Consider the following 26,501-nt stretch of genomic DNA (forward strand, 5'->3'; position numbering starts at 1 on the left):
CAAGATATTCCTTTTCTATTTTAATAATAAATAAATAAATAAATATTATAGGACATTCTTACACAGATTGACTAAGTCCCACAGTAAGCTCAAGAAGGCTTGTGTTGTGGGCACTTACACAACGATATATATACCTATAATATACAAATACATAAACACATAGAAAACACCCAAGACTCAGGAACAAATATCTGTGCTCATCACACAAATAAATGCCCTTACCGGGATTCGAACCCAGGACCATCGGCTTCACAGGCAGGGTTACTACCCACTAGGCCAGACCGGTCGTCGGTCGGTTTTGGTTTCACCAAATTTAATTTGACGCTGAAGTTACACAAAATGTTTCCGCGTTTCAATAAAATATTGCTTGCAATTAATTGAGGATCGAATCTTGTAAATGAGAGAGTTGAGATTTTAATAGTCTATGATTTTAATAGTATCAATAATATTACGTAAATACTTGGATACCTATCGTAGTTCTACCACTTGAACAGGTAACAATTAATCCTACCAACATTTTTCTACGCATCATTTCTAAGTCACCGCTAAGTCGCATTATACACCTAAACTGATACCTGATAGTCGTACGTGTTTTACTCGTATACAATTTACCGGTTATCACTGCAGCACCGGTTTTCGTCTCCGGTTTTATTTAAGTACCTGCCCGTGCATTGTTCCTACGCTGTTTCGATATAAAACTTGCTTTCTGTGGATTTTTAAAGACCACATTGTTACACGTGGTCTTTTTTCTTTGATAGAGGAAGTATCTTTATGGTTAATTTAGGAGAGGTTGTGTAATTTATCAAGAACACATTTTTACTCGCCTTTATTTCATTGATAAGGCATTTCACGTCGTCCAGGCTATTATTTCCTACGTAATACGTGCGCTTTGCGTCATAAATTAAATATCAGTGTCGTGTATGTATATGACCTATTGACTGCTACATAATATATTTACAGTAATAATAAGTATATTTAGAATAAAATAGAAATATTTCTATCGTAAACTTAAACGAGATAAATTACATATGAGAAAAAGGTTTAATGAATAAAGTGCCACGAAACAGCCTTATCTCAGCATGTTGCTGGACTTGCTGGCGATATTCAGCGCTGATCTTCTGATGAGACCATGTTTCTACTGAAAGTGCCTTAAACTAATTTACCATGCGTTTTACCTACTATTTGAGAAATACGAGCGTGACTTATATGTACATATTTATATCTTACATGTTGATCACGTATTATCCTGAACAATTAAGCTTTCTTCACACACTAATGAGCCAATCACGTCTTAACCCAGTTATACTGATCGCTATTCCAAAATTGTCGGCTACCATTCCCGGAGCTACAAATCTCTATCTCATACGTGACTGTGTAGTGAAATCTAAGTGTTATTTGAATAGCTATGGCACTATTTTAAACCTTAATCTTTGGACATAAGCCCCAGAATGTATTGTTTTTATTGGACTATGTGGTCGAAATATAAACGGGGTTCCACGAAATGGTTTGATTACTAATAAAATAACTGGATTGTGTCAAGATTAATTTAAACCAAAATTAAAGATTTGTGAAAACTTTCTATGCATAAAGACATGCCTATATGACCTTTAAGTAATAGATAAGGTCTTCTAGGTGTAAATTATGCACATCAAACGTAAATGATGAGTAGTTAAATTATGAGCAATAAATGTTTTTTATAATATTTACATCTTCCGCACTTACATGTACGTTTCATAGAAAAGACTAAAAACGAATCGACAATCAAACAACACAAAGTACTTATATCAAAAACGTCATTATTTTCTTTAGCAAGCATTTTTTTTCTTATGAAGAAAATCACACGTTTAGAAAACAGAAATACTTAAAATATATGCACATGCATGCAAATTACTGCATAGAGTGTTAGATATAAGTGTTTTTTTAAATGATGCGTATGAATAATGTACCTACACCTACATATCTTTTGTAGAAATATCGACATAACTACGATCTAGCTGACGTTAAAAAAATAACACACGCATCTAATGAAGAAATAATACACTTTAAGTGCCTATAATTGCAATTAAATTAAGACAGCACATCATTCACCAACAAAACTTATAAAAACACAAACAAATAACTCACCAGCCCCTGTATCCTGGGAAACATGGTGCAGAAAAATCAATGACTCCAAATACAAAGGCGTGTTTACACTGCACGAACACAACTGTCACTTAGCACGTCACTTATCACCACACAACGTGCGCGCGAGTCGGCGCGTGAGACGCGAGTGCGCGCAGGCATGCGAGTGAATCATGGCGGGGAGACCTTTATCTTTTGTTTTGTTTTTACAGGCGAGTGCAACGGTAGGGTTAATCCCGGTTGATTTGATGCGATGGAAAATAGATGTCTATTAGTTAATAAAAGCCACGTTGTTATTTTCTTTCTTAATTATATTTGTTAATGACTTAAAACATAAGATATCTCTTTTTCTTTACTGTACGAGTGTTTGGGTACTATTATTTTATATTCAGATAGTTTAGGTCCGATAGTAGGTATATTGTGTTGAAGTTGAATGAAATTGATAAGCATATAACTTCGTGACCTACTTATTTACTGGCATGAATACTTGCTTATGAACTGGCTGAATAAGTACATTGTAGAGCTGAAATTGAGCAGAAGCCTGAAATTTTAAAAACACGTGTTTCAAATTAATATACCTTATATGCTGTACTATCGTATATAATGAATAGAATGTATCGAAATAGAATGAAGCCAAGTTATACGCTAACCTATAGTATACTAACTTAACTAGTTTACTTCAACACTGAAGTCGTTTGGAATTCTATCAGCGAATTGTGTCGCGTGGAATATTTATTAGAGATGTCACAGATTTTCGGCAACTATTCGGCATCTTTGGCTACTTTTTGCAAATTTCCTACATAATTACAATTACCTATGTAATACTAATTAAGTAGGTACATTTCATTAGAAAAAATATCCACTACCACTACGATACCCAAAATGGGAAATTATTGGTAAGTTAATTATTAGCAAGGTAAAATATTTTACGAGCATTTTTTTTAAACAATCATATTTTTATAATAGGCCATATTTACTTTAAATACATACTAGTGCATGCAGCAGTAGTCTGTTGAGCGACAAAAAAATTAAATTAGCTGATGTTTGCAGGTCAAAGAAGTTGTCATTTAAAAGTAACTCAAAATATAGAGACATTAATTTTGCATTAGGGTCCCCGGCAAGCTCGGTTCTCCATACAAACGTAGTTACGCTCTCATTTTAAAACGACTGGCTAGATTGCTCTGAAACTTTGCACTTACAATAGGATAAGGTATATCTAGGTCTGTAATTAGTTTATGTAGCTTCAGATACCATAGTAAAAAAAAAACAGCGAGCTTAAGTTTTTCATACAAAACTTGTTTTTGCTCTATTTCGTTTGTTTTATATACTAAAGTTATATAAACCTAGATAGACCTCATGTCATTGTATGTGCAAAGTTTCATTTCAATCCAACACGTAGTTTTAAAATGAGAACGAAACTCTGTTTGTATGGGAAGGTGAAATTTTGCCGAGCTTGCCGGGGACTCCTAATTGGTATTTTGGCACTGCGGCCTAGTCAAGAGCGTGGCCGATTATTCGGCGTTCAGTATTCGGCCAATACTACTATTTGTGGCATCTCTTATATTTACATTTATTAGGCAAAAATAAACTTCTAGAATTCACGAAACGATAAAGTATTGTTTATAACATGACGTAACTTGATTAGATATAAGTACTTATTTCAAGTATTCGTAATCAATTAACCTCAATCATGGTTGGTTTTAATTACTTTTAATTATTATTTAATATGATTCTCCAGTCATATAAGAACGAAGAAAATAATTAATATTGAAGATAATGGGAAACAAAAAACATAGAATATCTATTTTTCCAGTTATTTGGGTTGTAATTGTAACTAATTAATTAAGGATAATGTTGTTTTCGTTCTAACAATATTTTTTTAAAGCTAACTTAAGGTGTGTTTCTCAACGATGCTTGTTTTTGCGACAATGTTTCGAACGTGGCATTTTTTATGGAATGTATAAATAAATGTATACTAACCTAAGTATACATTAATTATACATACTAATAATTATAGAAAATATGATTGTTAGACAGGAAGACATTTAATTATTATTTAAATTAAATAATATAGTATGGCACAAATGATGCTTAAATTATTTGTGATAATGATAAGATAATTAACATGTCAATGTCACCAATAAAATCATGCTTTACGTTCCAAATGAAATATTTATTGACCTCAGTTTTTTTAGATACTTCGTTTTTTATTTCTAAGTACATTTTTTTCTAAAACAACATATTTTTTTTATTAAGTCCACAATACATATACATACATGTCATACAAAATAAAACATTACAAAAATCTTAACCTAATCTAGAAACTAACAAACACAAAAACTATTTACAAAATTCGCCCCGCGCCCCTCCAGACGCAAAGGAGCCCATCACGCTCGCCGCGTTGCCATGTTGAACAGCGATGGACAACCTTTGCAAAAGGAACGACCCGGAGCGAGGGTCTTGACCACTAAAACTGAAATATAGTTTATTATAACCTTATTAATACAGTTTAAATGCTACAAGGCCCACAAGTATTACTTTACTAGTACGGACAATAATAAGCGCATGAGTAATAAAAAATATTTCAATATACCAAGTAGCAACAACTATTATGGGCAAAGAGTCTGGTCGAGTTATTTGCCACACATCTTAAATAGTCTTCCTAGAGATATAATAGATAATTTAGAAGAGGGTAAGCCCCATAAAATTAAAATCATGATAAAAAAGCACTGCCTGAATATTTAAGTTAACCTCATAATTGTTATATATAGCATATTATACCATAGACCATACTTAGCATACAATCTATTAGAATGTAGATTAGGCTAAGTCTGTAAATAGTCTTTGTAATCTTTCTTGAAATAAACAGTTTAAATTTTTTTTTTTTTTTTTTAGTAAAAGTAATCTTTGCACATGTTATTTGTGACTTGTGACAGTTCGCAAGTTTGCGACCGGGTTGTCTGACATGTGACGATTTAACCGTTATTGATGCGACCTAATACCCTAAAAAGGATGCAAAACAACTTACAAAAACGCAAACATAATATGATAATAGACATTTTCACTTTTAAATTTACAAGTTTTCACTCCTGTCTATGTCAATACTACAAGTGTTAGGTCAAATATGTGGCTTTCCAACAGAGAAGGGTCCTTATGTTTTATGTGCACTAGGATCTTTTTATCAGAAATGGTTCCTTATGCACCCTTCTCTGATGAAAAGCCACTGTATAGCGCGATTACACTCTGTCATAGCCAAAGCCGGTGAAAACCCTTTTGATATAATATTAATAGTATTTTATTCACATGAAATTAGCGGTTGAGAAGTCGTGGTTTTGATTCAAGCCATGATTTTAAATCTCTTCAGTTTGTTCAAACACTTATCGATATAATTACCTGATTCTTCTGATTCTTGATTAATGATTCGAATAAATTATCATAAGTACTTATATCATTCTGTGATTACGGATAAAAGTGACAGTCGCGTATTCATATTAGATGGGCCAATTTGTATTTTGTTGTTGATTTTTTTTTCGTTACATATGTATGTATATGAAAAAAATTTGGCTAGTTTGAAGAACTCCTTATTCTGAGTGGAATAAATACGAAACCCCAATTTATGAAAAATGTATGTAATTTTCCGATGACTTAGTGTTGATAGGAACGAAAACTACGAAAATACCATACGTCAGTCTTATTATGCATAAAGGGAACTCTACCTTTCTACCGACTTGTATTGAAATCTGACGAAAAAAACCGATAGCAAAATAAAAACCAGTCCAGAAATTTGATAAAATTGTGAAATAAGGTGGATTTTATTTTCTGTGAGTTAAATTACTCATTTTGACTCAGATAACAATTTGATCCAGTAATTAAAGTTGAAACAAAAGCAGCGTTTGGAGAAATTGCTTCTAAAAGTAAACTGCCTCCTTATTACCATAATTTACAGGTAAAAATTACCTGCTAATTGTTTTTAATTATGATTTTGAAAAGGGTTTCGTAAATAACGTTTAATAACGGAAGTTTAAATTATGAACAAATGATTATATTTAAATGGAAATTAGGCGTTAATGGTTTTTAAATAAAATTAACACAAAATATTAATAAAATAAGAGGAGGGTATTATTACCACGTGAATTTTAAAAACTATATGTAACTTATGTAGTCTTTTGCAATACCTATTCATAAAAATGTGTTTTGGCTTATATCATTTTTAATAAAATTCATTGTAACATACTGAACAGGAAGGAAATCATAAAATTAGTTGCACTGTGACAAACGCAGTAGGTACTAGCATTGTGAAATAAAAATTACCTAATAAAGTGAATCGACGTCATTACTGCGTTAACATCGCGATGACGCGCATTCATTTTGGTGTATTAGTAGTTATTGTAGTGTGTTTGGTGTGTTATTCTTGTAGTAGTTGTTGTTATTGTTGATGTAAACAGAAGGGGAAACATGTTGGGGCACCTGATACGGCACGATACTTACATAAAGTCTATAATAGAAGGAAGAATAGAAAAAAGGAGAGGCAAAGGAAGACCGAGACGTGCGTTTTTGGACCAAGCCAAGGAGAAAATCAACGTAGTGACGTATCAGGAGCTCAAAACAGTGGCAGAAAGAAGAACGGAGTAGCGGTTACTCCACCGACAAGAGCCAGGCTCTTAAGAGTTATGATGATGAGTAGTTATTGATAATTATATGTTGCGGATTAAGTGTTATTGATCTATTAAGTAATAGTCAAATGTGTTTACATTGTTTATGATAAGATAACTAAAAGTTACGGATGATTGGAAGTCCTTAACTGTGCGTTTTCCCAGACTTTCTGCCTCGCACAGTTAAATTGTAGAATAAACTGTCGCCCGTGATATTAACGGACCGATATGACCTTCAACCCTTCAAGAAAACAGCGTACTCTCATCGTAAATACCGGCAACGCACTAGCAACCCGGCTGATGTTGCAGGTGTCCGTGGGCTACGGTAATTGTACGGTAATTCAAAGAATGAGTAAATGACGGATTGGTTTAATCACTTGCTTTGTTTTTCGTAGTCTCTAATATAAAGTGTACTTACCTATATAAGAAGAGAACCCAGGTTTATTTTTTGTACTGAAAGTGAAAAATAGTCTGAGCACATTTTGAGATATCGTCTTGTATACTAAAAATCTGGTAATTTTGTAAGTCATGACCAAAATATTCATAGAATAATACCTATGAGTATTTGACCATGACTATTACAAAACTTGTGTATATTAAGAGGGGTAAGTACTTCAACGAAAAAGGGGAGTTGAAGGTACCTTTTTTCAGATTTTTTGCATTTTGAATACAAAAATTAATTTGTTTCTAATTTTATAGTTTTTTCCCTAGACATTTTTATGTAGTTATGCATGCATGTTGCCCCAGACAAGAAATTCTTTGAAACATTCATAGATTCACAGCTTTTAAATCTGAATTTCAAAATAAATCGATATAATGCATCTAGGACATGTATAGTTGTTTCGCTGCGCACTCTTGTCTTGTTGCGCAATCTTATGCTGTGTAGATTACAAACGATAAGAACGATAAGTGGATGAACACAATTCCATTGTCTCAGACGACTATAAGTTAAGTAACAGAGATTAAATAATAAAGGCACCTAATACCTCACGTACTGTCTAGGTACCATGCGATTTTATAGTCATGGCAGTGTGAAAAGTGACTTCAGACAGATCATATCCATAACAAATAAAGATCAAATTAATAACCTGTTATTACAATCAGAATACGCCTCTTGAACATAACCAATAGCGTTCATAATTATAGGCAGGTCATGGCGGCGCTTAGTGGCCATTTGCCGCATTAGTTATACTAATTAATTAGTTAAGTACTTACTAAATTTAATATTTTCATCATGACATATTAGTCATATTACCATGACTATTTGTGTCATGCGTCATGTGTCTATTAAATTATTTTGTAAATTGTATGTCACTGACCTTAATTAATTTTAAAATTTGTTATACTACTAACAGTATACGGATCTCTCAGATTCGAAATAAATAAATAATTGAATTGAATTATGTTATAAAGTAATCCATCCAACTTAGGTACCTATCCAAATAATCTGACATTATAAGTAGGTACTAAATTGATACAAATTCAGGAATTATTCTAAGCGTAGTCAATCGAAATGTAATTTTGGTATCTGGAATATAAAAAAATAGATGAAAATAAATGATGTAATGATCTGTGAAAAATTTGTTAACAATGTTTTTCTGGCAATAAATATTTTTGTATTTTTTTTTGTATTTTTTTGTAATGTAAAAAATTAAGTCTTTCATTAATGTCTCACACGAAACTGTTTAACTGTACGTACCTTACGTGTAGCAGGTATTTTCCTTGTTAATTTACCTTGAATAAATTGTAGATTGGCATAGTTTACGGATACAGATCTTAAAATTACGTGATTTGTAATTACGAATGATTACTAACTAGTAATCAGAGTAGCTAAATACAATAAGTTCTTGTAATGTCGGAAGCTAGCTGAGTTATCCGACTGGGTTGGTTATTGATGTCCTTGCATATCCTTATAAAGGTATTCTACCATTTCTACCTAATGTGCATCTTAAAAAAGTACATACATATTATCAAGAATTAGTTTGAGGCAGTGCCGGCCCGAGTCCTTGATCAGGGTAGAGCAAAATCGGGTTTTGGCGCCCTTCGTTGAAGCTTATTACCCAAAAGCAAAACGAACCGTATTTTGGGCCCACGTCACACTCGCATCTTTTAAAACATTTTTCTCATTTGCCATTTTGGCGCCCCCCTTGCCATCCGGCACCTAGAGCGGCCGCTCCACTCGCTCTACCCTAGATCTGGCCCTGGTTTGAGGATATCTATTTAATGAAATGATCGTGACATGACATGGTGTTTGTATTGGATTATTTTTTAATTAAAGTGCATTTTGTGTTTATGTATTCTTCTTTTAGATATTTATATTTTTACGAAAAACACAGATTTCGACGATTTGAGAACCTATTCCTTCATTTTTTGGTTAAAAAAGAGAAAGTAAACGTAGTGACAGTAATTTCCTTAAAATTTTTATCAATTTACATTACTTTGTCCTTTTGAATTTCGAAGTCAATTAAAAATTAAGTTCACCTAAAACGGGATGAATTGTCATTACTCCACTCCAGGTGGAGGGTTTGTAGGCACAAGACCTGGGCTCTAGGCTCTTAAATATGACGATGATTATGATGATACATTTCGCAAAAGGCTTTGATGAAATCAAACAAATATTTTCCAAGAATTCGCGTGTCAAAAACTTGATTCATGAATCATCGTAACACACTAAACAGGAAAAACAATAGTAACCGGGTCACATTATCTTATCTTATGTGTGCTAACAGCCCGATTTGTTTAATTTAGGCCAGCAATTGTTCTAGTTTTATCAAAAGATTAAGATATGAGTTTAGTGCTCTCGGGTGATGGAGATAAAATATCGATATCACAGTATACCTACTGTACTCGCACTATTGTGTGGCTTTCAAAAGAAACTAAAATAGTCAATTTGCCGAAATGACGATTTAAATATTTGCGTCTATAATCATGTACTAACGAATGGCATGTTAAAATCCGTCAACCGATTTGGAATGAACAGAAGTACAAACTGATATTAAGCGTGCATCTTTGTACATATATGTATTCGAAAAACATTACCTACCATCTTTCAATTAAGGTTCTAAAAAATGTTCTCTGAAGTCGGTACAAAATTATTTGTAACTTGACACTCCTTATTACGGGATCTCAATTTCATGGAAAACTCGTCAAAACAAAAGCGTCACATTTTTGAAAGTGGAAAACGACACCGTTAGTCGGTGAAGTGACGAGTCACGAACCATAAGTGGGGCGAATGACACATCGTAGACATCCTTCTGACGTATGACACGACATTTCATGGTAAATGGTCGGCAGGAAGGATCTCTTTCGCCGATTTATTAAACCCAATTTAACCAACAAAACAGTTCTTTTCAATGGGAAAATGATGTTCATCCAACAGGTCGTTTTGCACTATAATATGGCAATTATGAGAGATCGTGTATTGTTCCTTCGTATTTCAAAAATTTTAACGTATATGTAAGTGAAACTATGATTCCGCAGGTTTGTATGAAATTAAACTGTTCCGACCTATTTATGTCAAAGTAAGAAATTGTTGTTAATTTTTTTTCTGTAACAGTCCTTTTTTTATTTGTATCAGTCCAGACCAGACTAGCTATAGGTAGCAACAGTAGGACGACAGGTCCAGGCATGTCAAAAATTGCCTAGATTTTTCTTGGTAAGCGTTTACTTGTAGCTTAGATTTCTGAAACCCTCGCTAGCGATTTACAATCGAAAGTGAGATGGACGGAAATAGCAGTGAGACATAGTAGACATCCTAGAATCATAAAATGACATTTGAAATTCCATAGTAGCATTCCTGGGCTGTTAGGTAATTCAATTTCTTAAAATAGTAAAATCTGGCGAACAGACATTGACCGGTTCAGCTTAAAAGGTACTTAATTGCTACGAATCCCGAAGCCACGTTGACCTTAAACTAGTTTGCATACTCTAGGTTATGCATGTAGTTGCAGTAGTTTGTAATGCTTGGAAATATTTATTAACTAGCTTTTGCCCGCGAATTCGTCTGCGTGAAGTTAGTAATTTGGGTAGCTTATTTTTTATCCAATCTGCTTTTTATTGATTTCCCATACAAACTTCCACCCCCTTTTCACCCCTCTTAAAGGATGACTTCTGGGATAAAAACTACCCTATGTCGTCCCCCGGGGCTCAAACTATTTCTATACCAAATTCCAACTAAATTGATTCAGCGGTTTAAGCCTTTAAGCGTGAAGAGCTAACAGGCAGACAGACAGACACTTTCGCATTTATAATATTACTAGCTTTTGCCCGCGACTTCGTCTGCGTGTACTTAGTAACAGCAGCTAAAAAAATTATAGCGCCTGGATAAAGTCTCATGGCGATCATTCGAGCATATGCACACACATTATCAGGCAATTCATTAATTATCTCAATTCCACCCCGCTTTTCACCCTCTTAACGCATTCACTGCCAGGGCTGTGATTTTGTATGACGGTGAACGCATATATGCGTTGCTGGCAGTGAATGTGTTAAGGGAGGATTTTCGGGATAAAAACTATCCTATGTCCTTTTCCGGGACTCAAACTATTATATAAATCAATTGAGCGGTTTAAGCGTGAAGAGGTTACAGACAGACAGACAGACACACTTTCGCATTTATAATATTAGTGTGGATATTTATTAATCTGTCCGGTCTAACCTGTCTAGTGCAGTTTTGCGGCGAGGCAACTAGATTTTATGCGTGTGAATGTGAGGTCATGGCCTGAAGTGATGCATAGGTACGAGTGTGTATTAGACTCGTCTGCTCATCAACATTGGTTTTAGGCGCTTGCGGTAGGGCTCTGGCGTCGCAAATCTTATAAAAAATTCGTCATTGAAAGTTTTTATGACTAACGGAAAGTTTCAAGAACAGCAGTAGGCACAGTAGCGAAACAATTCGTTTTAAATATATGGGCAGACTTATTTCAAGAGACTACGCATCACAAAAAATCAGTCCGGATCACAATTATTGACCCTGGACAGGATTGAATTTGGGAACACTTTTATTTATTCGGCAAGGTTCATGATTCCTGCATGTATATTATAGTATTTTTTCCATAGCGTGGGTACGATGACAGCGGTTATCTCCATACTATTTGTAACCTCAAAACGCATAAATTGTATTGTAAAGACAGCTGTCACCGTACCAAAGATATGTAAAAATAATTTTAAAATAACTATACCTACACACCACAGTAACTTTCTTCAAAATTACGGAACTCACTTTAACAGACATCACTTTTATATTTTTTTATTGCATATTACGTGTTTGAGTACCCAATAAGTAAATCGAGGAAATCAAGGTTAATAACTTTAGTATATCAGGTTTCGTGTCAATGCCTCGCATTCAGATGTTTGTTTAAGGTTATCCTCATGTGCACGCAAATCTGTTTTGCATTGTTTTTTTTTATTAGTTTCGTACGGCTCATTTGATGGCAAATGGTTACTTTAACCAACGGGCGCGACTGCGTTGCAGGGCCCAGGGCCATTATAGAAATATAGTCCTTGAAGAACCTCATACTGATCTTCCGAAGAACCTCATACTGCCCTTCCACCCTTATGGGCCTTATGATTAGCTAGTTAATTACACAACTGGACTGTTCGTTAATTATACAACTGGACTGAACAGTACAGAACAGAGGCAGGAAAATCCTCTGAAACCGCATAATGTAGGTACTTCCATTGGATTTAGGTAAGGATGATAATCCTGGTATTTTTACTATCCCATTCACGTGCCTAAACAAATTGTATATTTACAATACTTACAATACGATACTATACTCTTTATTGACATCTCACACAGTTTACAATTCATGTACCTACAGAAACAAACAAAGACGAATATATAGAGGTACAACTGGTACAAGAGGCGGTCTTATCGCTTAAGCTTCAATCTATTGGCTTTGGGTAGGATGCATTGCAACATTTAATAGTGTAATTGTACTTATTTTAAGGAATGAAAACGTAGATAGGTATCTACTACCTTTGGGCAGGAGCACCTGGATGCCAGCTTGGACCCTTCGACTCAGTCCAAAGGCGCGCTGTACGAATCGTCGACGATCCCAAACTCACAAGCGGTATCGAACCTTTAAGTCTAAGGAGAGACTTCGCCTCCTTGTGTGTGTTCTACCGCTTGTACAATGGGCTGTGCTCTGAAGAATTGTTTGACATGATGCCAACGGCCGCTTTCTATCACCGCACCGCTCGCCATCGGCAGGGTGTTCATCCTCACACCCTAGCACCTAAATGGTCGCGTACTGTGCGGTTTAAGAGGAATTTCCTCCCGCGTACGCTTCGGCTGTGGAATGAGCTCCCTGCCGAGGTTTTCCCGAGGGGCTACAGTATGGGGTTCTTCAAAAAAGGAGTGTACAGGTTTTTAAAGGGTCGGCAACGCGCGTGTAATATCTCTGGTGTTGCAGGCGTTCATAGGCTACGGTAACTGCTTACCATCAGGCGGGCCGTATGCTTGATTGCCACCGACGTGGTATAAAAAAAAAAAAAAAAAAAAAAGGTAGGTAATGGTAATAAATACGAACGAACTGGATGAATTCTCTCTTCTCATCTCAGCGCATATACATTACGGTTGCTTGCAAGAGGAAAGAGATAATGAAGAAACTATAAAAAAAAAATATCCTGTCTTCCAACCCAGAGGACAAACTATACACTCATACTTCGCTAATACAACAATTTCTAAGAATATGAGTGATCTGAGGAGCCATAGTTAGAAATATTACGGTTACCTAATGACTCACCACATTACTATTCTAGACCTTAACAGAATGACGACCTACCCAAGCTGTTCGCAGAAACTCTAAATTATTAAATTATTATTTATTTCAGTTTATTGTTCGCAGAAAAAATAATTATTCCTACATCAGGTACATAAACCACACACTCACATAGGCATAATCATGTAATTAAATTCTTACCCCAAAAACTAATAAAATTTAAGCTGCAGTTTTCAATCTGCTTCAAGCCGTATGTCAAAGGTAAATTTTATTAACAAAAACGCAAGATTAAGGCGCGATAATACTAATAATAATTACATTTTACATACCTACCTAGTTTTTAGTTAAGTATTTATATTTAACTAGGATTTGTTTTAAAATTGCGCCTGAAGGAAAATAATAGTAAAACCTTTTTCACGGTAAACATAATTTTATCAGGCGCGTAATTTTAATCAAACTATTTGAAGATCAAACGAACTTACCAAGTGAAGTTCGATCGAAAATTTGAATGGCCCAGAGAATTTGATGTGACTATAGTAATTTTTTTAACTATAAAGTACCTACTACGTCATATTATATTTTCTATGCAACAAACAAAATATGAGCGATCCAAACTATGTCCTAACTTCCTAGTTAAAACAAAACAGACTATAGAGATAAAACTAAGCGCCAACAATCTAGTTTTAATTATAATTATCTACCGACGTCAAACTGTCAACAGCAAACAGAAGTTTGAAAAAGCCTCATCACGCAAAGCCTAACTTTTATAGCCGGATACCATAGACATAGTATACTGGTTATAGACATGAAACCGAGAGACCAGGGGTAAGAGAAAGATATATTCATGTATTGACAGGTAAATGTATGGCAGCATAATCCTTTTTCTCTTTCACTCTTATAAATTTCGGTATTTCGCCATCGCCTCCTACCTATGCTGCCATAACCCGACCATGAAAAAAAAACCCGGTCGGTGATAAGGACAAAGCATGGCACTATTTTCTCTTTCCTCTTATAGGAATCGCAATAAGACTATCTTTCTCTATCAAAGAGTGTTAGGCCCTTGCCGGGTACAAACAGCAGCGCTCTTAACTAACCATCGGTGGACCTTATGCCTTTCGTAATAAGGTTTATAAACTATCAGTTAACAGTGTGGACATGGTACAGACAACTTACCTATTAGACGAAACATTAAAACCGGCCAAGTGTGAGTGGTATTCGCGCAGGGTTCCGTACCGTTACGCAAACAACGGCAATAATCACGTTTATTGTATGTGAGCCCCACTTAAATATTTATTTTATTCTGTTTTTAGTAGGTATTTGTTATTATAGCGGGAACAGAAATACATCATTTGTGAAAATTTCAACTGTCTAGCTGTCACGGTTCATGAGATACAGCCTGGTGACAGACAGACAGATGGACAGACGGACAGTGAAGTCTTAGTAATAGCAAAGATAGATATAACTCCGTAATAGATGGATACAGTCTAAGGAAAAAACGTGCCTCGAAAATCAAGAAAATTTGATTCTCGTTCAGAGGGCGCTACTAGCTTTGGCCAACTGTCGTATAGATGGCGTTGACGGTTTCGTTTGTTATTTAACAATTTTAACGCATATCAGTGAAAGAACATGGGTTAAAATCATAAAAATAATTAATGCTAATAAAAAAAATCATTTGTGAATTTACTGGGGTTACAAAATTTACTATGACAGTACCGCTCTAGTATAAGTTACTCTATGGTAATAGGGTCCCGTTGTTGCCCTTTGGGTACGGAACCCTAATAAGTCTGGGACGACGATTCTTTTTAACAATTTGTTATGAGTTTGATCTAGTTTTGATACGAGTTTGACGATCTTTCACGCTTGTTCACAAAATACAGAGACGTGCAAATGAAATCAATAACAAATTGGTAAATCGGAAGCGGCTTTCATGAGGCGCAACTGCTCATTTCTATTGGGTGCACGTTAAGGGCTTAGGCTGCTTTTCCACCAGAGATGTGCGGGGGTGCGTAGCGAGGGATGTGTTGATAAAAACCAATAGAATCACTTCATTTACCTATCCTCGCTCAGCGTAATCCTTTCTATTCGTTCTTAACAAACACATCCCTTGCTACGCATCCTCGCGCATCTCTGGTGGAAACTCAACCTTATTCGCATGCTTAATGGCAAATATTCAATTCCTAAGGTAACATAAGCTGTTGTGGATTGAAATAGTTTAGGATATCCCTGACTGATAAGGCTCCTGGCGTGGTAACTTTTCTTAAAAAAAGTTTTAATTTAATTTGTTATTGTTTTTGGTTTTTGTTTGTTTTGTATAATGTGCGATGCTCACTGATTTATTTTAATTTTAATGTATTCTCATGAAGTGAAATGTACAATTTCTTTTGAGGAAAATAAATTTCATAATACGGGGTCTATGGAGAGTAATCTGTGAGTTTTGAGCTTTCCAAGCGGATTAAGGTTTTATTTCAGTGGAAAAGTCCAGACGACCAAACGATGGTATTCAATGTTAAAAGTTTGTCATATAAATTAGAACGAGATTGAACTGGACAGTGGTTTTCCATTAATTTTGAGTGGAAAAGTTCAATCAAAAGTTTGGTTTTTAATTTGAGTTTTTTTGTGAATTTTTATTACGTATACAAAGTTAAGGGTTGAATAATGTTCGTTAGCTAATATTTGTGTAGATATTTATATAAAACCGACGTACTAGCCCAGTGAGATGGCCATGCGATGGTTATAGCTCCTCTTCACGATGGCCCAGCGCTGGACCAGCGAGACGGCCCTGCGATGGTTGAGAGCACGCACTATGAAATGGGCCACGCGTCGATACGATACCTTTGATGTGCGAACCGACAACGGACGAAAAACCGACAACGTGGCCATCCCATCGCCATCCCGCCGCGCCATCAGCGCTGGAAGCCACCAATATGCTGAGATGAGGCCATTTCGTGGCAATTTAATCTTATTATATGTTTTATTTTTATATTTGGTGTTGTTTGTACTTACGAATAATATTTTATTATATTATATTCTATTCTATTCCATAAGCCATCCGACACCACTACCCTCTCTACACGCTGGCCCATCTTAGTGGGCCAGTATGATGGCCCTTCGTGTAGAGGAGCCATTACGTAGGACACAATTTGTCGAAGCGTTCAGAGTCACGTGTTAAGATAGCTTCTAGCAACCTGTGTTGTATTTCTGAGCTACGAGTACATACTTTTAGTGGCAACATTGTACCAAAATTTTATAGCTCATACATTTCATCTTCTCCTCACTACACAATTTGCCGAAGCGTTCCTGAGCAGTGTTCAGAGAATTGATCAGCCTATGATCTATTTTTGGTTGCGCTTTACATGAAGATTGAGTATCTTAAGTATCTATAGTAATGTCATTCTCTTGTTTCAGGTGAAACGCTCAATAATGCTCAAGATGGCGGACGCCTGCGCCGACGCATCCAAACAGACGCGCTTCCACGAGATGCACGTCCAGAGACACAACAACGTCAGCATCCTGTACGCGGACATCGTCAACTTCACGCCGCTGAGTGAGAGATTGAGCGCGTCGGACTTGGTGAAGACGCTTAATGAACTGTTTGGACGGTTCGATCAGATTGCTCAGGTTGGTGTAAAAAAAGTTTCTGATTATACAAAACTTTAACGACATGTTGTAAGGCCCTTAGGCCGTCAAATACGTCAACCGACGCACGCGGCTACAGCTCAATAGCACATTCGACAATAGGCATGGCTTTCAAAGGGTTAGACAAAGACTTCGGTCTGTTCTTAAGAAGGTACAGAAGACAGGTTATGGTTCAAGTCACGTAAAGAAATGAATTATAAATGAATGGAACCCTTTAGGTACTGAGGACAAACAAACACGGAGAAATTAGTTCTAAATTTAAAATAGCGATGACATACATGATTTATGGGATACCCTGACCAGCAGAGCTCTGCACCAAATTGGAAGTAGGTTGCCAAAAAGTGGACTCTGGGGACCTTTAGGATGCAACCGGGAATGCGTTAAGATTATGATATGAACAATTATAACTTATAATAAAGTTATATTATAGCACAACATTAATTAGGATGTAATTAGATTAGCACCTACACTACCTACCTACTAGATGTAATATTATCAATTCAACCTCAGTTCCAAATGCACAATAGTTGTAGTTTCCAAGTTTGAATTTCAAAATGTCCGCAAGTCAATGTGAATTGGAAATTCAATCACGAATTCAATGTTAGTTTAACACTTGAAATACAAGCAATTCAAACTTGAATATGTCGGGAAACACCAATAAAGACCAGTATTAAGCGTTTTATTATAAAGCTTTCCAACAATCGCGAAAATGAACTTTGGGTCTTTACATTAAAGTTGCTTTTAGTACTTAATGATTGAGAAAAGTACGAACGCCTGAACATAATCTTATAGTAAGAACGTCTGCTGAGGGAACGCTAATTTTAATATTGCGAATGTATACGTTAGGTGAGAATTATGTGCGTATGTGCCGAGTTTAGTCAGACTGTTGAGAATTATGTATTTTTTTATACCACGTCGGTGGTAATCAAGCATACGGCCTGATGGTAAGCAGTTACCGTAGCCTATGGACGCCTGCAACACCAGAGATATTACACGCGCGTTGCCGACCCTTTAAAAACCTGTACACTCCTTTTTTGAAGAACCCCATACTGTAGCCCCTCGGGAAAACCTCGGCAGGGAGCTCATTCCACAGCCGAAGCGTACGCGGGAGGAAATTCCTCTTAAACCGCACGGTACGCGACCATTTAGGTGCTAGGGTGTGAGGATGAACACTCTGCTGATGGTGCGGTGATAGAATTCTTCAGAATATAAGTAAGTAAGTAAGTAAGTAAATATTCTTTATTGCACCAAAATTATACATTTTACATACATGTAAAACTACAAAGAAATATTTAAAGAAAAAATAGAACCAGGTAACAACAGGCGGTCTTATCGCTAAAAAGCGATCTCTTACAGACAACCTTTGGGTAGCAGGAAATGTAGAACTCATACAAAAGTCAACAGGTAGTGCAAAGAGCTAAATATGGAGACTATTAAACACAAACACACATACTACAATTACTACTTATACATATAAGTATTAAAACGAAACCTAACAGACAAATAAATATACAATACAATATATATATATATAATATATATTTATACAAGCATATATACAATATATAAAATGGCAACTTAAGGCAGAGATAGAAAGTATAGTTTTAGCTGATTTTTGAATATGGGGATATATTGTAATGATTGCGTTTGTTACTGAAATACAATTTAAAATTGTCTTGCTCTGTGTTAATTAACAAAGACAAAATACTCGTGGCTCTTTTATACGTTTGTATAATCATAAATGTGTAATAACTAAATAAGTAGGTATGATATAGGAAGAGAATCCTTATTATGGCGTTGTTCATAAACGCGCTTTCATATTCATAAAAGGTAAATCAAAACCTCTTATTCATAAAACTTTACAGGTCTCAATTAGAAAAAAAATTAAAACTTCTTGAGTCCTGTCCTGTAACCACGGCTACAAGTGCGCCATTACCGAATCATTTGTTTTATTAATCTGGTATTTTGACCTAGCCGCAGCTATTCATAACAAGGAGCGGTTTCAGAACTAGCGCCAACTTTCAAGTGATGTCTCACGCGGCCGGCGACATTTCCCGTTGGAACTTTAACGTGCAATGAGTTCAGTACGGCTACCATGAGTTAACATTTGACGTTTAAGACGTTTACGATAGCGACTGTGTAAACTTGATCGCAGTGCATCTCGCTCGCACTAATATATTGGCGCAGTCGCTAGGGTAAAAGTCAGCACTTATGGTAGCCGTACAGAGTGCGTAGCCAACATGCCAATATCGTTTACGCTTCGTAGCGAACGAAACGTAAACTGTGTCGCACTAATATGTAAGAGTAGTAAAGAGACACAAAGCGCTTCGTTTAGTTTCTGGCGGATTAGCCACGTGGCAAAAGTAGCAAGCAAATGCCACGGACCCCGCGCGTTTGGGGGCCCCGCGCACCTACGCATTGTGGCCGTAAAAAACTTAAGGTTCTCCTCGTTCATTTCGTCCGACAAAATTAAAACAATACACGGGCCCCATAATAGAATTTGCTACAGGCCCCACTGACTGCCTGACTTTATCCGGCACTGGTTTCGTTATCGTAGCTCAAACGACTGTCACCTTGGCTAGGCACCCTAGTCCTTTTCCGAAGTTCTGAAAAAATATTATTAATTATAGACAGTGATATTCAAAATTACACAGTAAACTGATATTTACGGGCGTGTAGTTAGTTCATGTAAATATTAAACTCGGTTATTAACATACGGTTTTTAAAGGGTCGGCAACGCGCATGTAATACCTATCTCTGATGTTGCAGGCGTCCATAGGCTACGGTGACTGCTTACCATCAGGCGGGCCGTATGCTTGTTTGCCACCGACGTGGTATTAAAGAAATACATACGAGTATATGTGTTTATGTAAATATTATTAAAAATTTAATATTTCCCGACGACGGGACTTAATCGCGTAAAATAAGTTTTGAAACTTATTTGTGTTGTTGTGAATAACAATGAGTAAAACTCGTGAAAGTTTAAATTATTAAATATTATATGCTAAACAACCCTCTTTTTCTCAGCAAAATAGCTCTGATATACAAAATGATACTGTTATTTTTAATAAAATACTTTGTTACTTTTCTCTTTCCATGCACTGTATAATAAACCCGTAATTCTGTTATCCAAGCTCCGTTGAACACTGCCAAATTGAATCTAAGACTCGAAAGTCGAAACATAATAGGTATTACGTCCAACCAAAGACTACACAATAATAAGACTATACTTAGATCATATTTAGGTGTAATATCTGGGAGACCGAGCTTTGCTCGGAAAACATATAAAAACCCAAAAATGCGCGTTTTCCCAGTGATAATAATTAGCTAGATCGATTTTTCGCCCCCAAAAACCCCCATATAGCAAATTTCATCGAAATCGTTAGAGCCGTTTCCGAGATCCCCGAAATATATATACATAATATATTACATAAAAGAATTGCTCGTTTAAAGGTATAAGATTTGTTTTCATAACATCATTGTGGAATGTTGATGTGAAATTTGCAAGTTGCCTATTTTGTGAGGCGTAGGCGCTTTATTGGCGTTAAATCTTCGCTTACGCTACACCATAAACTCTTAGCGCCACTTGCATCATTCCACTAACTCGGGATTAAACGGTTAAACCCTTAACCCAGTGTCAAATTCTACTGGTAACCATGGTAACTCCAGGTTTAACCGGTTAACCCTGGCTTAATGAATGGTTCTATAATAATATAATCCTTGGTTCGACTTTAGTAAATCTAGATGTGCTTCATTTTCTGTGTAAGTTTCAAAATTATCTAATAACGGCTTAATTACATTATAATTAATTTTATCCATTGTGTGTGTGTGTAACTCCGCTCTGTCAGTTACAACCATTATGATTATTATGGGAGACGGAATTTTGCGTGAAGATTAACAAGTCTTCATTATTTAAATGTCTCTGGTTTAAAGCAGTTGATAAAATATCAAATTGCAAACTTGAAACAACTGGCGAGTTAAGCATTAAAATTTTAACGAACGAAACAAACAACGGTTGAAAGAAAGCGTTCGGGGTTGAAAGGTTTGATATTGTTTCACTTAAAGTACTTAGACTATTTAGTGCGTTTATTTAATTACCTCGAATTTGCGAGGATTGCGTATTGTTTCAGTTATAGTAAAACTCGCTTAAGAAGTCCCAGGCCTAAAACGCTATCTTAGCGGAAAGCGTGTTAACCGTAAAATACCCACGTCCAGGCCCAGGCCGCTTACTTTCAATATTATTTTTTTGTCTGGTAATAATTTTCGTTGCTAGGAATTGTAATACAAAGAAAATAGAGCGTGTAAACCTTTTACATATATATTTTGTACGCTCTATTTTATTTGTATATTTTTTTTATCAACAAAATCTAATACCAGACATAGATAATACATATGTAACTTAAATGTTCATGGCAAGTTTCATGTTACTTCAGCTTGTCGTTATAAAATGGCTTACTGAAAGAGCGTAACTCAGATTGTATGGCAGCGGCTTTTTATTGGCGGGTTTGTGTTACTCTTAAAATTGCTATCTTAGGTACATGTATACACTGTTTGTTGCTTTAAAGCTGTGCTTTCAAGTTTCGGAGACCAAGTCTAGATCAAGTGTCTAATACGGTGTGTGATCAATCAAAAACTTCGTGTTTTTGACACTGAATGACTTTTCACTTTTAAACAAAAACCTTTAGTATTTGCCCTTTAACAAACTTTATACTTACTTAATTATTTTGTTCATAAGGCAATTTGTTGCAAACTAATGTTTTATTTTCTTTAAGATTACGTATTGGTATTATTATATATGTCGGAATCGTGGGCGTATCTTACTATCGGCAGCGCATCAGAACCTTCAATCGTGGATGACGAGGGCTTTCAATGAAATACGATATTCAACTCACAGTCTTTACTAAACAAGACTGTTTACAAATCACAGCACGTTACATTTCTTATCCAAAGCAAACCAGTGGATTAGACCCAGGAACCGCCAACGTCGTCATCTCCTCCCGTTCGTGCTCATCAGCAGATAGATTGACAGCCTCACTTCAATTGTTCTGGATTCTATTGTTTAGGCAGCGCCGCAGCGGCAGCGCACTCTATGACGACTTGGCGGAACAACTGCGTCGAACGCCACTCAAGTGTACTGTAACACCCTAGTTTGCTCTATTTGTCAAAGATTGCGCGATAACGCCTATGAAAGGCAATAGATGGCACAATTCAGTCATTCTCCGACACGGCCAACTCTGACATTGTACGCGTCCCTGCGTACATTATCCTCCTTCGTGATTTTCACTGGTATAGACTGGAGCGAAGATCAGATTCCTTCTTCTTCCAAAAGAGTTTGTAGCACGCAGTTCATCTGCACCACCACGGCATCCTGACATTGTATGCTTCACTGCATACATCTGCGGACAGAATACAACAATCTGAGGTATCTAAGCTCATTGCTCGGCTTACCTGGCCAAAGTAAGTTCTTCCATAACTTTTGAATACTGACAAGCAAACAATTAAGGCCATGAATTTAACTCTTATAATAACACTAACAAGATCATGGCTGTGAATGAACCAGTTCAGCATCAGTAGTATCACCATATTCAATCAGGCCATATTTCAACGGAAATGGGGTATGGGGTAGACACATCTCGAACAATTCATTATGAGACTTTAAATGCAACCATCCAAACAGCGTGAAAATAATATTACCATAAAGATACAAACTAGCTTCTAAATGAACCTAACACAGAGATACAGTCAAGTCAAAATATTCTTTATTCAAATTTGCCTAGCAACAAGCACTTTTAAATTGTCAAGCCTTACAAATATTACCTTAATCTAAATATCAGAGCAATTTATTGATTTCTCTTATTTGAAACACATCTTGTATTGAGGTCTCCATAATAAATGGTTTTCCATATTTTATTGCTTTTATGAACATTACCTGCGTACCTAATCATTACTTAAACGTTAAGTATCCCCTAAAAATTTAGTGTTCCCACTCATAGATTTTCTTATTTGATTTCATTGATACCTTGATCCAGCTTTGTTTGCCATTATAATCATTACCTCAAAATTTTGGCTACCTACGATCACAGAAAACCGATTAAATTGGTTTATCCGTTTGAAAGATAACCGCATGCACAATGGCCTCTCACCCGAAATGCGTGTAGGTACGTGTATCATCTCCGTTATCTCATGGTTAAAATGTTTGGTAAGTTCGTTAACATATATCTGCCGCCTATAAAAACCGTTGAGCCAGGTCAATTGATTTCAAACCAGATTTATAACATAACCTGAATATTTTGATTAAATTCTGTCATCATTATTTGTGTATTCCTAAACACAATCAATCATTAATTCCTGCCAAAATAGCATGTAACTAATCGACACGTAGCTTTTATTCAAGTTTTAGAATAGGACTACAGTTTACTTATACGAATTTCGAATACGAAAATCATACCAAATCGTAAATACGTACCAAAATTGCATTCCGTTTACTTTACTATTCAAACAAACTTCTCCTTTTTATTCCTTTTGTACGAACTTGTAATATTACACAAAACAGCAGCAGTGAAAGAATAGGTTGTTGAGTTATTGGAGAGGCTCATCACATGAGTTGGCGGTCGTAACCGGAACCTGAGTTGTCCAGAGGGCGTTTGAGGGCTGGGTGCTAGAGAGAGCACCGTCCTATTCGTAACTGCAATTCAAGGAGGTTTCGGACCGGGCGATGAGGTTAGCTGTGTGATGGAACCAAATGTGTTGTCTGTTGTAAAGCCAAGATGTTGGTACTGTTATTTGGAAGTTGGTGTTGACTTTATGTAGGCATTGGTTGACGCATGCGAAAAGAAATTAGTTGCCAAATAAAAACTGACAAATGAAAAATTTACTGGTAAAATGTATAATGCGCAAATTGGCACATTTTCTTTTTTTTTTAGTTTTTCGCTCGGATCTCAAAGATGTGTTTTAGATATGTCACACGAGTGCATCTAAAAGTTAATAAAACACACATAATGCGACTGTTTAAAAAAAACATGTTATAAATTATTGTCTTCCTTAAATGTGTAGGCTACGACAGGATGCATACAGTTTTGACGTGTTACTTAGTATTCTTCGGTAGAAAGCAGCAAAAATGAGACTATTGCAAAAAAAGGAGAGTAACGCTTTCTCTATTACACCTATTGATAAGTCAAGAAGGCTATCTCGTTCTGTCTTGGTATTATTATTTCTGTCATGCATATGCTTTATGGTTAGTGTGAGGAATAAAATCTCTATCTTGTCAATAGCGATAATTCTTGACTACTATTATTACGGAAGTTATGGAACTAGTACAAAAGTTGTTCGTAGCACTACTCTTTACAGATTACGATATTCCTTATGATCTTTACGAAATCAGCTGTCGATGTTTAATGATTAGAGACGAACGCATTTAATATTAATTTTGTTTTATTGTTTGGAGATAAAGAAATAAGCAAACTTTTCAGTATAGCGGTCTGATTTAAAATAGAAATTCTGTCACTAGTACGTGTTACACTAGGTTCTCGTATTGGCATACATCGCATACATTGTAAAACAGGTTGTGAACTCCTTTACTTTAATGATTTCATGCATGTTCAACCTTTTTGGACCTTTCAGAGAGCTCTTTGGTTTTTGAAGTATTGTGTCATGATCGTGTCCGTCAGGTAAAGTCATGTCAGTGTGTAAATATCACATTAATTTCTTGTTTTTTTTTTCTTAATAAAAATTATAAAATCGGTTTTCCTCGATGAACAAAAATACAATGTGGTTTACGTAGAAAGCACTACCTACTGGAATTACGCGATAATATAATATTTATTATTTAATTCTTAACAATATACATTGTGTGTAATATTACAAGTTCGTACAAAAGGAATAAAAAGGAGAAGTTTGTTTGAATAGTAAAGTAAACGGAATGCAATTTTGGTACGTATTTACGATTTGGTATGATTTTCGTATTCGAAATTCGTATAAGTAAACTGTAGTCCTATTCTAAAACTTGAATAAAAGCTACGTGTCGATTAGTTACATGCTATTTTGGCAGGAATTAATGATTGATTGTGTTTAGGAATACACAAATAATGATGACAGAATTTAATCAAAATATTCAGGTTATGTTATAAATCTGGTTTGAAATCAATTGACCTGGCTCAACGGTTTTTATAGGCGGCAGATATATGTTAACGAACTTACCAAACATTTTAACCATGAGATAACGGAGATGATACACGTACCTACACGCATTTCGGGTGAGAGGCCATTGTGCATGCGGTTATCTTTCAAACGGATAAACCAATTTAATCGGTTTTCTGTGATCGTAGGTAGCCAAAATTTTGAGGTAATGATTATAATGGCAAACAAAGCTGGATCAAGGTATCAATGAAATCAAATAAGAAAATCTATGAGTGGGAACACTAAATTTTTAGGGGATACTTAACGTTTAAGTAATGATTAGGTACGCAGGTAATGTTCATAAAAGCAATAAAATATGGAAAACCATTTATTATGGAGACCTCAATACAAGATGTGTTTCAAATAAGAGAAATCAATAAATTGCTCTGATATTTAGATTAAGGTAATATTTGTAAGGCTTGACAATTTAAAAGTGCTTGTTGCTAGGCAAATTTGAATAAAGAATATTTTGACTTGACTGTATCTCTGTGTTAGGTTCATTTAGAAGCTAGTTTGTATCTTTATGGTAATATTATTTTCACGCTGTTTGGATGGTTGCATTTAAAGTCTCATAATGAATTGTTCGAGATGTGTCTACCCCATACCCCATTTCCGTTGAAATATGGCCTGATTGAATATGGTGATACTACTGATGCTGAACTGGTTCATTCACAGCCATGATCTTGTTAGTGTTATTATAAGAGTTAAATTCATGGCCTTAATTGTTTGCTTGTCAGTATTCAAAAGTTATGGAAGAACTTACTTTGGCCAGGTAAGCCGAGCAATGAGCTTAGATACCTCAGATTGTTGTATTCTGTCCGCAGATGTATGCAGTGAAGCATACAATGTCAGGATGCCGTGGTGGTGCAGATGAACTGCGTGCTACAAACTCTTTTGGAAGAAGAAGGAATCTGATCTTCGCTCCAGTCTATACCAGTGAAAATCACGAAGGAGGATAATGTACGCAGGGACGCGTACAATGTCAGAGTTGGCCGTGTCGGAGAATGACTGAATTGTGCCATCTATTGCCCAGAAATCAGTTAAACATTTTATTTAAAGTCAACACAACAAATTTCTTTACATACAATCTGACCACAAGGGCTAGAGTATCTCGTATCTATTTCCATCGAGTCACATATTTTCCTAAATAGAACCCATCGCGCTGGCTTTGTGTGGTACACTCAACCGAAAC

The 26,501-nt window shown here is 35.8% G+C and overlaps 2 protein-coding genes across 3 annotated transcripts in view; one reads left to right on the plus strand and one right to left on the minus strand.

Moving 5' to 3' along the window:
* Positions 1-2,291, minus strand: part of LOC134745388 (probable E3 ubiquitin-protein ligase sinah) — a 67,288-nt gene extending 64,997 nt beyond the window's left edge. The window contains exon 1 of the mRNA XM_063679425.1: positions 2,125-2,291. Coding sequence (XP_063535495.1) covers positions 2,125-2,148 — 24 coding nt within the window. The 5' untranslated portion in view covers positions 2,149-2,291. The remainder of the gene's footprint in view (positions 1-2,124) is intronic.
* LOC134745356 (adenylate cyclase type 2-like) overlaps positions 1-26,501 on the plus strand; it is a 171,194-nt gene that overhangs the window by 104,400 nt on the left and 40,293 nt on the right. For both annotated transcript variants that reach the window (XM_063679381.1, XM_063679382.1), the window contains exon 5: positions 16,904-17,116. In XM_063679381.1, the coding sequence (XP_063535451.1) occupies positions 16,904-17,116 (213 nt within the window). The remainder of the gene's footprint in view (positions 1-16,903; positions 17,117-26,501) is intronic.

The sequence above is a fragment of the Cydia strobilella genome, chromosome 11 (assembly GCF_947568885.1).
Source record: "Cydia strobilella chromosome 11, ilCydStro3.1, whole genome shotgun sequence".
Lineage (NCBI taxonomy): Eukaryota > Metazoa > Arthropoda > Insecta > Lepidoptera > Tortricidae > Cydia > Cydia strobilella.